Below are 14657 nucleotides of genomic sequence, written 5' to 3' on the forward strand. Positions count from 1 at the left end.
TGAGGCTCCCACCTACATCCCCCCCCCCTCCCAAAACTGCCCACCCCCCTGGGCTCCAGGGACCCAGCACCAGCCTAGGGCAGCCCCCCCAGAGCCCGGGGTCCCCCCCAAGTCAGTCTTACCAAGGCGGGTTGGGGGCCGGGAGCATGCCCCCCCCACAGCCAGTGTCCCCAGGGTGAGGCACGGGTGAAAGGCACTGGGGTGAAAAGGGACAAGCCGGGATGGGGCTGGGGGTCCCGCATGTCCCCCCCGGTTGCCTCCGAGCATCAGCGGGGGCAGAACCATTGCTTCAAGTAAAAAGAGGTGCAAAGCCCCAGTCCCCCCCCAGTTACTGGGAGAGCGTGGGGTCGAGGAGCCGGAGGACCCCCCCCACCAAGTGCAGGCTGCCAGTGACCAGGACGCGGACGGCGGCTGCCTCCCGCAGCAGCACGGCCCCGCTGCTGGCGACGGGGTGGGGATGAGCCCCCGTGGCCGCGGGTGCTGCCAGCCGGGGGTCCCGGCCCTGCGCCACCCACCGCAGTGCCTGGGCCAGGCAGGGGAAGACCAGGGAGGGGGAATTGAGGGGTCGTGGGGCCGGGGGGACCAGGAGCAGGGTCCCTCGCGGGGGAGTCGGCTGCAGCAGCCCCCCTGTCCGCAGCGGGGCCGGGAGCCAGGGGTCCTGCCCCCCCTTCTCCTCCAGCAGCCGGGTCCACGTCCGCTGGTTCTCCAGGCAGCGGGTCAGGGCGTTCTCCAGCGTCACGTTGAAGTTTTGCTGGTCTGGGAGGGATGGGGATGGGGGTCAGGGATTGGGGGGGGGCCGGGGAGGGGTCAGGGATGGAGGGGGGCCGGGGAGGACCCCGGCTCCCCAGCACTCACCAGCGTTGTTGGCCACCGACACCTCCGTGAAGTTGGGGCAGAAAACGGCGTAGTCGAAGTGGCAGGGCTGTGGGGAGAGGGGGGGTGAGCACTGGGGGGGCCCTCAGGACCCCCACATGGCATGTCCACTGGGACCAGTCCCACACTGGTGGGGTTACGGGGGTTTGGTCCGGGGAGGGGGTGAGCCGAGTCACCCCCTGCACCCGGGGCTGTGAAACCCTTGAGGGGGGCACCGAGGTGGGGACAGCAGGGCAGTGGACAGACAGACAGACAGACAGACAGGGCACCAGCTCCACCTCGCGGCTCCCGCACCCGCAGCGAAGCAGGTCCCAGCGCACGCAGAGAACGCAGCCGTCCGGCCGCAGTGACACCCCCCCCCACCCCTGCACCCCCCTCCCCAAAACCTCACCAGCAGCAGCTTGAGCAGCGCCGCCGTGTCCCGGTCCCCCGTGGCGTTGAAGAGCAGCACGCGCACCTCGGAGCCGCTGCAGGGAGAGAGGGAGGGTGGCCCGTGCACCATGGGGAACCCCAGCACCACCACCACCATGTGTCCCCCCCCGGCCCCCGTCGTGTCCCCTCCTTACTCGTGGGGCTTGTCCTGGTTGAGGGCGGCCTGGCGGAACCAGCGGACGCAGGCCTGGACGCTGCTGGTGGTGTGGGCACCATCCAGGTACCACGTCACGGGGCCGCGGGGCAGCACCTGTGTCCGGCCGAGCCACTCGGTGTCCCGCAAACCTGGAAGGGGGGGCACAGGGCACGGCTGGGACCCCCACACACCCCTCCAGCACCGGAACCCCGGTGCAGGCAGCCAGGCTGTGCCCTCCAGCACAGGCGGCACTGGCTGGGGTCCCAGCATGGCCCCCCTCGAGCCCTGCGACGTGGCTGGGGGGGGTCCCAAGGCGGCCATACTGCACCTTGGATCATGGCATCGGTGGGTTGAAAGGCGGGCGCCAGCGGCACTGGCCTCCCCACCAGCTCCACACCTGGTGGCACCTCCTTCAGCTCCCCGAGACCTGGGGGGACGGGTGCCCCGCTGAGACCCTGGGGACCACAGCGGGATCCGACACCCCCCCCCCCCCCCCCCCCCCCCCCCCCCGTCCCCATGCCTTACCCCGGCAGCCGCGGCGCTGCAGCCAGGTCCGTGCCAGCTGCAGGGCCAGGGCGGCGTTGGAGCGCTGGTGGGCACCCGCTAGCCCCAGCTCCAGTGCCCGGTGGTCCCCTTCGAAGGCGTCCAGCTCCGGGCAGAGGTAGAGGGGACACTGTGGGGAAAGGTGTCTGAGCCCCCCCGCCATGAGGTACCCCACGTCCACCCCCTTGGCACCCAACTCACCTCCCGTTCCTGGGCTCGGTCCCTCAGCACCTCCAGTGGCCGCTCCGGCTGCATCACGGTGAATGCCGGCACGCCGGGCTGCAAAGGATCGGGGTGCTCAGGGCCATGGGGTTGCTCAGGGCCATTGGGAAGCACACCCCGAAACCATGAAAGGGGGGAGGACTGGGTCTCCCTACCTTAAAAATGCCCCCCTTCTGCCAGGCGATCTTCTCCATGGTGTCCCCCAAGATGCTGGTGTGGTCAATGCCCAGGGAGGAGATCCCACACACCACCGGCGCCCTGGGGACGCAACGTGGCAGTGTCCCCACTGTCCCCCCCCACCATGGGACAGCAGGCCCTGGCACCCCCAGGGGACAGGCTCAGCCCCGCCAGCTCCTACCTGATGATGTTAGTGCAGTCGTAGGCGCCGCCGATGCCAACCTCCACCACTGCCAGGTCCACCTGGGGACATGGGGACACTGGAGCCATCACAGAGCCACCAGCAGCATGTGTCCCCATGGATTCGGAGATATGGGTGAGGCCGGGTCCCTGCCACCCCCCCTCCAAACCTGTGCCTGCACATGTACCCCACTCGTGGGGGGACGACCCAACTGGCTTAGCAGCCCCTGGTTACAGCCATGACAGCTTGACCGATGCGAGTTCTGCCCCACGTGGGGGCTGGATCCCATGTCCCCGCCTCCCTGAGGTCCCCACCAACCTGACATCCCCATCACAAGCTGGAGGCCACCACCACCGACCTTCTCCTGCAGGAAGACGTGGAAGGCCATGATGGTGAGGAAGCGGAAGTACGCCGGCATGCTGGCATGCTCCGGGTCCTGCCGGGGAGAGCGGGTGTAAAGGGACAGAACAGGCCATCCCCAACCGGCGCTGGGGCACACAGCCCCGGGGGGGGCCCCGAGGGAGGGAGCACCCCCAAGCCCCACTGCCACCACCTTGGTCTCCTCCAGGCGGTTGTAGACAAGCCAGAAGTACTTGCTGAAGAGCTCCTTGCTGATGGGCTGCCCATTGATGCGGATCCGCTCACGCACCTGCACCAGGTGAGGGGAGCTGGGGGGGGGCAGATGGAAGGGGGCACAGTCAGGCATGGCACCACCAGCCCCCCCAAACCCTCCTGACCCCCCCTGCCCACCTGTAAAAGCCCGTCTTCAGCCCATAGCTGCGGAGGATGCACTCGGTAAAGGCGCATGCTGAGCCCTGGGGAGACGGCAGCGTTGAACCCCCCCCCCATACTGGGGCAGGGGGAAATGGAGCCAGAGACGCCGGCGGCCCCCGCTCGCCCCCCCCCCGCCTCACCTTGCCCTTCGTCCCCGTGACGTGGATGATGTTCAGTCGATCCAGGTCCTCGACCTGCCGTAGGTCAACCACCCCATGAGACCCCCGCGGCGGCCAGTGCCGAGCGCGGCGGCACCGCTGCCAGAACGGAGGGTCGTGGGACCGGGATGGGGACGCCCCCCCCTCACCTTCAGCCCGCTCCTCTCCAAAAAGCCCCGCATGGCTTCCAGCTGGGCCCGGGGGTCGCCACGCTCTCGTTTCACCTGCTCCAGGTAGCTGGCGTTGGTCTGCAGGGTGTTGAGGGTCCGGATGGCGTCCTGGAAAGACCCCCCCGGGGGGGGTGGTGAGGATGGCGCCCATCACCGCGGCCTCGGGGCTGCACCCCGCCCTGTCCCCGACCCACCCCATCGGGCTCGGTCCCCTCAGCGGGGCCCGCGGCCGCCCACGCCGACAGCATCCCTTCTGCCATGGCCCCGCGGGGACGTGCCGGCAGCGCCAGAGCCCGGGGACGGGCTACTTATCGGCGGGGGGAGCCCGCCCCTTGCCCCCGCCGGGGGGGGACCCGGCAGCCACCCCCGCCCCAGCGGGACAAGGCCACCCGTGGGTGCCAGCGGGCGGCGCTCCAGTGCCCGCATGCCCGCCCCGCCGGTGTTTAATTAGAGGCGCAAACGAAGCCACGGAGCTGCACCTGCACGTGGGACAACGTGGCTGCGCGGCCTGAGGGCACCGCCGCCACCGAGCCCCCGGAACCGGCGCCGGGGGGGGGGAGACGCGGGCCTGGCCCCCGCACTGCCGTGTGCTGCAGAGGCGACCCGGCACGGCACACGCCCCCGAGCAGCCCGACCCCGTCCCAGCAGGCGGGGGGGGGGCACCGGTGGCACGGGATAGGAGCAGGACGGCTCCCGCCTGCGGGGGTCTCCGCACCGGCCCTCAGCCCGGGGGTCGCCGTCGTCCCCACGGCGCCAGGCAGCCGCGGGGACACGGGACACCCCCGCCCGGGATGCGCCATGGCGCGGGGGACGGGGCTTTGGGGGATGACGGCCGTGCACCGGCTGTCCCCAGCGGAAAGAGGGGCGAGACGGGGAGCGGCGGATGGGGCGGCCCCGCAGGCGGGGAAGGGGCTCGGCGCTCCGCACGGTACCGGGACCGCCCCGCAGCCCCCCGCCCGTCCCGGAGCCCACAGGCCTGCGGTTTGGGACGGGACCCCCGGTGCTGGGCAGCCCCGCGGCTGCCGCTGCCCCCAGGTGCCGGGCCCGGTGGGACGGATGCCCCGAGACGCAGCGCGCAGCCCGGCCGGGCGCAGCCCCCCCCGGTGCCGCCGGGCCCTGGCCGCCGCCGCGCGTGGCCCTTCTCTCCCCCGCCGGTACCTGGTAGTCCATGGCGGGGGCGCGCGCCGGACGCGTGCTGAACCGGCGCCCGGCGGCGGCGGCCGCCCGCAGCGCCCCGCGCAGCGCGCGCAGCCCCCGCGCCACCATCCCGCCGCGCCGCGCGCACTCTGCCGCCGGGAGCTCGCGCCGCCGCCTGGGGCGGGACCGCCCCGTGTCCCCGTGCCTCCCCCCACCGCCGCCATCTTTGAAACGGGCAGCGCGGCGCCACGTCGGGGGCGGGTGGGGGGGGGAAAACGGGGTCGACGCGCCATCTTTGCGAGGGGCAGTGGGGAGGGAGCGGGTGGGCGGGGGACCCTTCCTCCTCCCGCCGAGCCTCCGGGGGAGCCCCCGCCGCTCCCCTCGGGGGAGGGCGCAGCACCGAGCCCAGCCGGGCTCTGCAGCCCTGGGGATCTGCAGCCCTGGGGATCCCACCCCAGCCCCCACAGGCCAAGAGGGGGGCGCAGGGACACCCCCGAGCCAGGCAGCATCACCCTCCCCCGGTGCCAGTGGAGCCCCCGGGCTGCCCCTAACAGCCACCTCCACTCACGCTACCGGTTAATGCACCTTGTGCCGAGCCCCCCTCCCGTTAACAGCACAGGGACCCCCGGAGGGGTGCGCGGCCGTGGAGCCACAATGTCCAAAGCCCTCGGGGATGCGGGAGGTGCTGTTTTAAAGCACTGCGGTGGCTTTCTCCATTGAGACAAAAGAGCGACACAGGGTAAAAGCAGCCCTTTGGGACAGGATCGTGTTTATTCACAACTGGCAGAAGTCATCTGGCTTATTGCTGGCGACCAAATTCATCTCTTTTTCCAAAGAAAGCAAGTCCCCCCCGCCACAACGAGACATTGTTTGAGAGCCCCGCACCGACATTTACCTTGTACACGTCCTTTATCATCCTCACTTTTTGTCCTGAGAACGGCCCCGCTCACCACCGCTTCCTCCCCTGAGACCTTATGCTACTGAGGCAGCTTTTGCCATTAGCCTAGTTAACGGACAACCTATCAAATGCCAAAGGTTATCACCCGCTGCATGTGGTACACCTTATTTGTTTGAAAGTCTTGGGATACACAGGGCTCGCCGAGAAGACGGCCAGCTGCACCTGACAGCCATGGAAGACGAAGTGTTGAGTGAGCAGCTCGGCTGCAGTGGGATGCAAAGGAGCCCTCGCTCTCTAAGAGTCGGCCCCGAGAAGCTCTGGCAGAAAGTGTGCGCACACCATCACTGGTCACTGCATCCGGGGAAGGCAGCAGTCTTGCTCTAGACTCCCAGAGCTCCAGGACAGAGCAGCAGACATGGGAGTGTTTAGTCCCTCTGCTCCCAGCACCGCTGCGCCATGGTGAAATCCTTGCAGAGCGCAGGATGGCAGGTCTCTCCCCCGGCTAAGGCCAGCGCTCAACACTCCCTTTGCCATCCACACGCCTGGGGAAAGCACACAGCAGGCTGGGGGTCTCCTAATTGCAGTTCAAAATGAAGAAAGCGTGGACACTGCATGCTGTTACAGAGACCAGCGATTCCCGCTGTAAATCCTGGCTGTATGCAGCAACCAGCTCTGGTTTTTCCCAGTAAGCCCCTCTCTAGGCTAGAGCCGAAACTGCAGTGAGAGTTAGTCACGCTGCCTAGAGTGACTCTGCCTTCCCCAGGACAACTCCACGTTACTCATAAGCACCTGCCTCATCCTACATCAGTGCTTCAGTGTTCAAAGGATACGCCTTGCAGCGGCTAAGACCAACTGAGAGAGCTGAGACATCTCCCAGCAGGGCCCAGTTTGGTCCAGGACAGCTACTCCCAAGTCCTATTGGTCACAGCACCATTTGCCAAGAGCCTCAGCACCAACAGAGCCACTTTCTCCACCACCAGTCCCATAACGATCGATCCGCAAGATTAACGTAACCAATACAGACTGTTGCAGGGGGATAAACAGGCTCTGCGCAAAAGCTGCAGGGAAACAACGCCGAGCTCACAGGCATCACCTCCCCAGTCACACAGCTCCGTGGTGGCTCAGATGTTGCACGAGAAGAGACGGCAGAGCTTGGTTAAAGCCAGCAGGCACTTCGCCTTGAAGAAAGTCCTTTCCCAGACAGAAAGACCTCGCCAGGACATCCCCGCTCAATGCAACCTGCGGAGTAGCCCAGCCAGGGAAGCCCCTGCTCAAAACACCCTGTCGAATTCAGTCTGGTTGGTGGCAGCTGGGTTCCTGCCCTGGTTAGCTGGCTGCTGGGGCATGTGGCCACCCCTCCTACGTGGTGGGGCCAGGTACTCGAACATGGACTGGTTGTGGGTGGACAGCATGTTTTTGAGGTCCGAGGGCATGGGATCTGACCAGAAGAAGTCATGGTTCAGCGCGTCATCGCTGTCGATCCGCTGGGCGGGATCCAGCACCAGCAGCTTGTCGATGAGGTCGAGTGCGTAGGGGTCTTTAACGTAGGCTTTCAGGCGATCCTTCACCTTGCGCTTCTGGCCCTTGGGGAGATCCAGCTTCTGGTACAGCTCATATTTATCCACGTTCGGCCAAACCTGGGAAGGAGGAGGAAGGTAGGGTTGGGAAGAAATAGTTACAGAGAGGAGAGGACAAGCCATTTTTGATGCTAACACCCTCAGGCAAACCAGGGCGAGGTCTGCTGAGAGAACAATACTATTTTATAACCTCCAAGCTGGCAGACCTTGTTCCCACAGCATAGAGGAGGCACTAAGTAGTGCACTAAAGCCTGGAGAGACGTGGACAAGTCAGGACAGAGTCCTCCTGGTGTGGGAATGGCATGCAGGATGCTCCAGGCTGGTTCTCCCACAGAAGAGCTACTAGAGAGCACAGCTCAGGCCAGCTACAACATCCAGAAAGGTAAAATGACAAAACTTATTGCTAAACAACAACCCGGATGTATGTGGTACCTTTTAGCCTTAGAAAGCAAAGCCTGCTTCAATCACCAGCATTTACCTCAACCCTGATCTGGGAGAGAGCACGGCAGGTATTTGCATACAAAAGAAAGCACCTTCAATGTATGTACATAATGTATGTAATGGAGGCACCAGGCCTCTGCAGCTGCCTGCACGGCTGCCTGCACAACTGCCTGCCCATCGAATCCCCTAGACTGCAGCCCCGGCCAAGAGATCCCTCAGCTCCATCCCCCACAAGAGGGCAGGACAAGCTGCTGCTAAATAAGGAGTTGAGAAAAGGCTGAGTGCTCCCACCAGGGCCAAGCTGACGCCGCAAATCAGAAGCCAGAATTCAAGAGGCTTTTCAAGGTGACCAGTCCAAAGCATCTGAGACAAACCCCTCAACACAAAACAAAAAAACACCCTTCTTTAAGCAGAAATTCAGAGGGCATTTATCTGAGGGACAACCCCCAAACATAGACCAGAACAGACTCCTACGCTTAACGTTCTGTTCTTTCACACTCGGAGCAGCCAGCGTCCTCTCTGTGCTCAAAAACCAGGACACGACTCGCCCCTCCCCAAGGAGGTCTGGGAGGCCAAGGGTTCAGGAGGTTGAACACAAGTAACGTGACAGCTGTAGTTTACACTGAGCAGCAAGGAAAGCACAGCATCCCACTGTGCACTCGGCTCCCAGGCGGCAAACAGCACTTGCAGGAGCTTCCCCAGCCTCCCTACCAGTGCTGCATGGGCACACTCCAGTGCCAGGAGCACGCAGGAGCCAGCGCACAGGGCAAGGAATTGCTCCAGGAGTGACCAGTTCCAGACCCTGCCCACACCACCCACTTTGCAGCTCTCCTCCCGCCCTTCCGCAGCTTGCCCACGCTCTTGCCCTCACCTCCGGCGTGATGGATCCACATAGCTGGCTGATGAGGGTGAGCTGGTGCTGCTCTGTGTTGCCCTGCATGATGGGGCTGCGGGTCCACATCTCTGCCATGATGCAGCCTCCACCCCAGAGGTCAATGGGGGGACCGTAGTCCCGCTCCCCTAAACGGAGATGCCGTGTTAGTCACCCGGGGGAACGAGAAGGCCAGAAAAGCCGGCAGAGCCCATCACCTCCTACCTAGGAGCAGCTCTGGTGGCCGATACCACAGAGTCACCACCCGGTTGGTGTAGCGGTTCGGTTGGCTGTTCTTAGCCAGGCTGAAAGCTCGAGCCAGCCCAAAGTCTGCAAGCTTCAGGACTCCGTCGCGTGTGATCAGGACATTCGCAGCTTTCATGTCTCGATGCAAGATCTGTACAAGGACAGATATCGAAATAAGCCATTAAGGTTATTGGGTGCCCGCTGCCAGCAAGGCACTAAGACTCCAGAGGTGAAGGACGAGGAAGGATTTCCCTCCAGCCTGTGCTAAGACACCCGCTCCTTGCAAGGCCACAGAGAGCAGGGTGACCTCAGGGCACAGCACAGATCTGGCCAAATACCTTGTTCCTGTGGATGTAGTAAAGTCCATTCAATAACATCTGCATAACTTTCTTGATCTCTGAGAGCGTGAACTTGACGTGGGCATTGCTGAGAAGGCCAGCCAGGTCGTGCTCACAGAAGTCAAACACGAGGTAGATACTGCCCTTGCAGCGGTTGTATGGAGAGGCTATGGGAGAGGCAAGGAGGGACTGTCAGCAAGGGACCCTTAGCCCCGTCACAGCTCCTCCTGACCTCCAGCCACCCCGCTGCTCGTACAGTGCTCACTAGACAAAACCTCAGGGCACAGGAATGCAGAGAACCAGAGACGTCCTGCAGGCCCCAAGATCCTTCGTAAAGAGGCACTAAGACAGCACAACTAGCAACGGAAGAACAACGGATGAAGTTCGGAGTAGTGAATGTCATCGGACAGGCAAGAAAAGGGCATAACAATCTTTGAAAGCTTCATTTTGTGTTGTTCTGTTCATGTAACGGCTGTGGGGTTTCCTCCCTGCAAGCTGTGGCTGGTAGGTGCCCATACCGCTAGCTGCCAGCCTAGACCTATCACTGATTGCATCAGCGATAGAAGAGGTACCCACAAAGACAGCCCCAGGAAAAAATGCAAAAACAGAAAAAAATCTATCTATTATAACATTAGAAAGTAAGGTTTTCTGCAACCTCAAACAGCATCTACAAAATGGACTGATCTGAATCAAAGTGACTTAAAACACCAATTGCAATTTAAAGTCAATAACAGGAAACCTCAAATGAAGCAATCGATTTCAATCTTGTTCCTAGAGCACACATGCAAATCATTATTAAAAAGAAAGGCTGATTTTCATCAGCTGTAATCAGCAAAACTTGCTGATCAGCAACTACAACTGTAAAATGACAGCTAAGCTCAGCCCCCAGGGAAACACACCCCTCTGCCAGCCAGGAGGGTGCCTGCTGGACTGGATTTGCAGTTCCTTACACGGATACGGCCCCTACCGCAGCTTTCCAACGTAAAAAGAGAAAACCTTAAAGTTTGAGAACAGCAAATGCAACATTTCTACTTTACTGGAACTGAGGTCAAGGTAGATTTGGGTGAAGACTGGAATTCAAAGAAAACACAAACAACTGACACGTCTACAAAAATATTTACCTTAGGTATGTCAGACATGCAATCATCACAACTCATTTTATCACACAATAAATTAAAAATTAACTTGTCATTCGCGTTTATACTCATACGCGTTTGGAAAATAATCTACATGCAATGGAGTACTGGAGTAACCTCAAGTTCACAGTCCTAGGCCAGACATTTCTACCAGTTCAGCAACTGGACTTTTTTAAAAACATCATCACCAGATACCCGCCACTTTCAATTTTATTTAACTGAAATGACTGACCACAGAATGGCAGGCTTTAACATCAGCTGTCACTTTCAAAAGTATTTTTCCAGTAGAAATCCATATAAGAGAATGATATATAAAAACTAACAAAAGTTTTAAAGCAATTTCACTGGAAATGGAGCCAGGCCAGGTGCACCGACCAGGCCAGTCACGCAGCAGAGGCAAACTGCGTGAGATGTTAAGAGCAGCTCAGAACCGCACCATGCGGAGTCCCAGCCCTCACAGCACGAGCCGTTACTGTCACCCACAGCAAGAGACACTGAGCAAGTCTCCATCTGGAGCTGTGTCATCAGCTCGGAGCTGCCACGAACTGTCATAAACCAACCGAGAGCGATGGCTCCAGCTCCTGACAGGGAACCGGCTGTGCACAGCCACGAGATCAGCTCCAGCCTGAGAACCCTCTGCTTCAAAGTCTCTCTGCGCTGATTTATTTAAACAGGAGTTTCTCAACATGGGCAGCATTCACCACCGTGGCACAGGCACATCCCAGCAGGACTGACAACAGCTTTTTCCAGCCAAACTGCGGTAACATCCTAATTTGTTTAGAAGCTGTTTTCCAAGAAGAGCGTCCCCCCACCCCACATCACAGGCAGGAACAGAGACCCGTACTCAGCTGGAGGACCCCACTCCCACCACAAACCACCAGCCCACTCTGTGGCAAAGGAAGACTGAAAAAAAGGCGACAGCAGCACAAGGGAGACCCCCGCAAGCTACCTTTGGTCCTGCAGATTTCTATGAGGTTCACCACGTTCTCATGTTTGAGCAGCTGGAGGATCTTAATCTCTCGCAAGGCTGTGATAGGGAACTGGAAAGGAGAAAGAGAGGACGGGGATTAGGGGTGCAGGAGACAAGGTCACCCCTGCCTAGAGAACAGGAGAGATGTGACCACGGCAGCTTGGCAGGGGACCTGCATGAGCAGCACCGTGACAAGTCACTGAAGGGCAATCAAAACTTTAAAACATACCACCAACACCAGGATTGCCCAAATTTCTTCACCATCAGGCCACCATTAGCGAGAGGGGATTCTGCCATGAGACAGAGGTGTTTGCGTGGTGCTGAGACCAACACGTAGACACCTCTCCCTCCTCTCCTCACCTTGCATGCTCCTAACAGGACATGGTACAGCCCAGCTCGAGCTGCAGAGCAGCCTCCCCAGCTGCTGCCTGTGCTGTTTCTGTGGTTAACTCTCTCCCCAGCTTGCCCCATCTCTGCAAACCCCTAAGCACGTGCCTTTCACGCACGACCCAGTTCTTGCACAAACGACAGCCAGTGTGGAGCCCTGCGTCGGGGGTGACTGGGTTTTACACAGGAGGAGGAACGCATGAGCAGTGTCACCTCCTAGCAGCCGTCCCACGCAGCGCAGTCACCACACAGCTACTGCACCACACAGCTACTGCACCACACTGCTGCCATGTGTCTTCACAGCCCAGAAGGTGACAACAGGCCATACATTTTGGCAGGGCAACCACAAGACCCAATATTATCACAGTATCAGTAAGAGAGGAAAAAGGCCACATGGCTGGGATCCTGTCCACACCCTTACAGGTTCAAGATCTGGCACATTAAAACAGTAAATATTGTTAAAGAACAGAGTGAAAACACATCTCTGCCATTCTGTCACGGTTTCAACTGGGATAGAGTTGACTTTCTTAGTAGCAGATGGTATAGTGCTATGTTTTGGATCTGAGATGAGAAATGGTGTTGATAGCACACTGGTGGTTTTGGTTGTTGCTGGGCAGCCAAGGCCTTTTCTGCTCCTCACACTGACCCACCAGCGAAGGCTGGGAAGGCACAAAAGGTTGGGAGGAGACACAGCCGGGACAGCTGACCCCAACTGACCAAAGGGATATTTTGTATTATGTGATGTCATACTCAGTATATAAAGCTGGGGGAAGAAGAAGGAATGGGGGGGACACTTGGAGTTATGGCTTTTGTCTTCCCAAGTAACGGTTACGCGTGACGAAACCCTGCTTTCCTGGAGATGGCTGAATACCTGCCTGCCAACGGGAAGCAGCAAATGGATTCCCTGTTTTGCTTTGCTTGTGTGCATGGCTTTTGCTCTACCTATTAAACTGTCTTTATTTCAACCCAGAGTTTTTCCTCACATTCGCTCTTACAGTTCTCTCCCCCATCGCAGCTGCGGGGAGTGAGCAAGTGGCTGTATGGTCCCAGTTGCCAGCTGGGGTTAAACCACATCCCAAAGATTAGCTTTCACCTACAAACCCCCACATATCCAGGCCTTCCCAAACACCGCCCTGCCATGCTCCCACACTTACCCCCTCCTTCTCATTTTCCATCAACACTTTCTTCAGTGCTACTTTCTTGCCTGTCTGACGATGTTTGGCTTTGAAAACTTCCCTGTAAAAATAGAAGGAAAACTGTGAGCAGCACAATGAAGAACGGAGGGACCCAGGTGCTCCCAACTAGGGACGAGACCAAACAAGACACACGACAGCCCCACACACAGAGCTCTGTGCTGTGCCACTAACCTGCCCAGCCACGTCCCCTTTGGACCAAAGGCCCTCAGGACCGGTTGAGCCAACTCAGAGCTCCCACAGCCCCAGCTGGGCAAAATTAGACGTTTTGGGCAAAGTTACAGCTCCCCACCCCGACTGTCTCCAGGGTAAACTCTCCTCGACCGGCGCCTGGGACAGAGTTGGGGGGGACAGGGTGGGGAAAAAAGAGGGCTCAGGGACCCAGCTGGTTCCCTGGGGCCAGCGGGGAAAGGACACCGAAGGAAGGGACGCTCAGGCCTGGGGCGGGCGGGTCCGGACGGCAGGCCCGAGGGCGGGGTAGGCCCGATACGGGCCGGGGCCGGGCGCGGGGAGAGCCGGGAACGGCGGGACACTCACCCGAAGGTGCCCTGCCCGATCTTGGCGAGCTTCTCGTACTTGGAGACCTCATCGCAGAAGGGACACTCCACCATGTCGTACTGCTTGGCCATGCCGGCCGCCGCCGTTGCCACAGCACCGCGCTGCGCCTGTTCCGTCACGTGCCACGCCTCTTCCGGCGGGCGCGCGCCGCCCGCGCGATGCCTCCTGGGAGTTGTAGTCCGGCAGCGGCGGCCGCCATGTTGTCACCGCCTGTCACCCGCTCGGAGCCCTCGCCCCATCGTGCGCCACCCCAGAGCCCTGTCCACGGCCCAGCATCCTCGTGGAAACAGCTCCGTCCCCCCTGCGCTGTCACCCATGTCCCTCCACATGGCCCAGGCCACCGAGCAGCCCCCGGTGCGGCAGCCCTAAAGCATGTCACCATGTCCCCTGCATGCTTAACCCACCAGGGATTGAACAGCGTTTCTGGTCCCTGCCTCTGCGCTACACCCACACCCGGGGGCTGTGGCAAGGGGACCCCATGGCCAGGGCAGGAGGACACCTGGGACCGGTCCCTGGGGGACCCTCAGTTCCTGCCCCGCTGGCGGAAACGTGCCCGACTGTGGACGCCGTCCCTGGCAGCGCCCGCATTTGGGTGCAGGACGCAGAGCTTGGTTTGGGGTTGTCTGAAGGCAGGGAGGACAGGGAGCCAAGGCCAGAGCAGCAGCAGAGATAGCTGATGGCATCCTGGCCACGGGAGCTGCCAGGTGCTCCCCAGGAATGGGGGACAACATGGACACCTGATCCCTGCCTGGCCCAGGCCACCTTGTCCCGCATGGAGAAACCCCTACGGGGCACCCCAATGTCCCCCAGCATGAGAGAACAGCTGGTGGCAGCGATGCCATCCGGCTGTTGCCCCACAGGGTCTGAGCCCCACGTGTGCACAGCAAAACCTTGTCTGCAGGGCTGGCATCCTCCTCCATAGGGCTGGCACCCTTCTCCAGGGCTAGCACCCTCCTCCATAGGGCTAGCACCCTCCTCCATAGGGCTGGCACCCTTCTCCAGGGCTAGCACCCTCCTCCATAGGGCTAGCACCCTCCTCCATAGGGCTGGCACCCTTCTCCAGGGCTAGCACCCTCCTCCATAGGGCTAGCATCCTCCTCCATAGGGCTAGCATCCTCCTCCATAGGGCTGGCACCCTTCTCCAGGGCTAGGACCCTCCTCCATAGGGCTAGCACCCTCCTCCATAGGGCTGGCACCCTTCTCCAGGGCTAGGACCCTCCTCCATAGGGCTAGCACCCT

At 60.9% G+C, this 14657-nt stretch overlaps 2 protein-coding genes across 4 annotated transcripts; both read right to left on the reverse strand.

The window, feature by feature from the left end:
- Positions 1 to 189: 189 nt before the first annotated feature.
- Positions 190 to 5801, reverse strand: FPGS (folylpolyglutamate synthase). 3 transcript variants are annotated; one of them, XM_063353020.1, is made up of 15 exons: positions 5699 to 5801; positions 3646 to 3774; positions 3479 to 3532; positions 3315 to 3379; positions 3118 to 3232; positions 2923 to 3000; positions 2565 to 2626; positions 2362 to 2464; positions 2186 to 2263; positions 1967 to 2114; positions 1770 to 1868; positions 1440 to 1590; positions 1265 to 1340; positions 856 to 922; positions 190 to 756 (listed from the first exon to the last, which is right to left on the reverse strand). In XM_063353020.1, exons 1-15 carry the CDS (start codon positions 5717 to 5719, stop codon positions 329 to 331), a joined length of 1674 nt encoding a protein of 557 aa, XP_063209090.1. In that variant the 5' UTR covers positions 5720 to 5801; the 3' UTR covers positions 190 to 328. The 3 variants fall into 3 exon arrangements, with proteins under 3 accessions (XP_063209090.1, XP_063209087.1, XP_063209088.1); XM_063353017.1 differs by lacking the exon at positions 5699 to 5801 and adding an exon at positions 4825 to 4951; XM_063353018.1 differs by lacking the exon at positions 5699 to 5801 and adding an exon at positions 3861 to 3946.
- A 1171-nt stretch (positions 5802 to 6972) lies between these two features.
- On the reverse strand, positions 6973 to 13541 carry CDK9 (cyclin dependent kinase 9). The gene is made up of 7 exons (XM_063353021.1): positions 13398 to 13541; positions 12822 to 12903; positions 11260 to 11350; positions 9175 to 9341; positions 8816 to 8987; positions 8591 to 8739; positions 6973 to 7338 (listed from the first exon to the last, which is right to left on the reverse strand). Exons 1-7 carry the CDS (start codon positions 13487 to 13489, stop codon positions 6973 to 6975), a joined length of 1119 nt encoding a protein of 372 aa, XP_063209091.1. The 5' UTR covers positions 13490 to 13541.
- Between the last annotated feature and the right edge of the window lie 1116 nt (positions 13542 to 14657).

Source organism: Chroicocephalus ridibundus, chromosome 15 (assembly GCF_963924245.1).
Source record: "Chroicocephalus ridibundus chromosome 15, bChrRid1.1, whole genome shotgun sequence".
Lineage (NCBI taxonomy): Eukaryota > Metazoa > Chordata > Aves > Charadriiformes > Laridae > Chroicocephalus > Chroicocephalus ridibundus.

Excerpts from the sequence above, each read along its gene's own strand:
- FPGS (XM_063353017.1), bottom strand. The coding sequence starts at position 4,932 with ATGGTGGCGCGGGGGCTGCGCGCGCTGCGCGGGGCGCTGCGGGCGGCC. Across the intron at positions 3,233-3,314 it reads CTGAAGACGGGCTTTTACAG|CTCCCCTCACCTGGTGCAGG; the intron begins GTGGGCAGGGGG and ends GCCCCCCCCCAG. Across the intron at positions 923-1,264 it reads CGCTGCTCAAGCTGCTGCTG|CCCTGCCACTTCGACTACGC; the intron begins GTGAGGTTTTGG and ends CTCTCCCCACAG.
- CDK9 (XM_063353021.1), bottom strand. The coding sequence starts at position 13,489 with ATGGCCAAGCAGTACGACATGGTGGAGTGTCCCTTCTGCGATGAGGTC. Across the intron at positions 8,988-9,174 it reads ACTACATCCACAGGAACAAG|ATCTTGCATCGAGACATGAA; the intron begins GTATTTGGCCAG and ends GTCCTTGTACAG. Across the intron at positions 7,339-8,590 it reads GTGGATCCATCACGCCGGAG|GTTTGGCCGAACGTGGATAA; the intron begins GTGAGGGCAAGA and ends CCTCCTTCCCAG.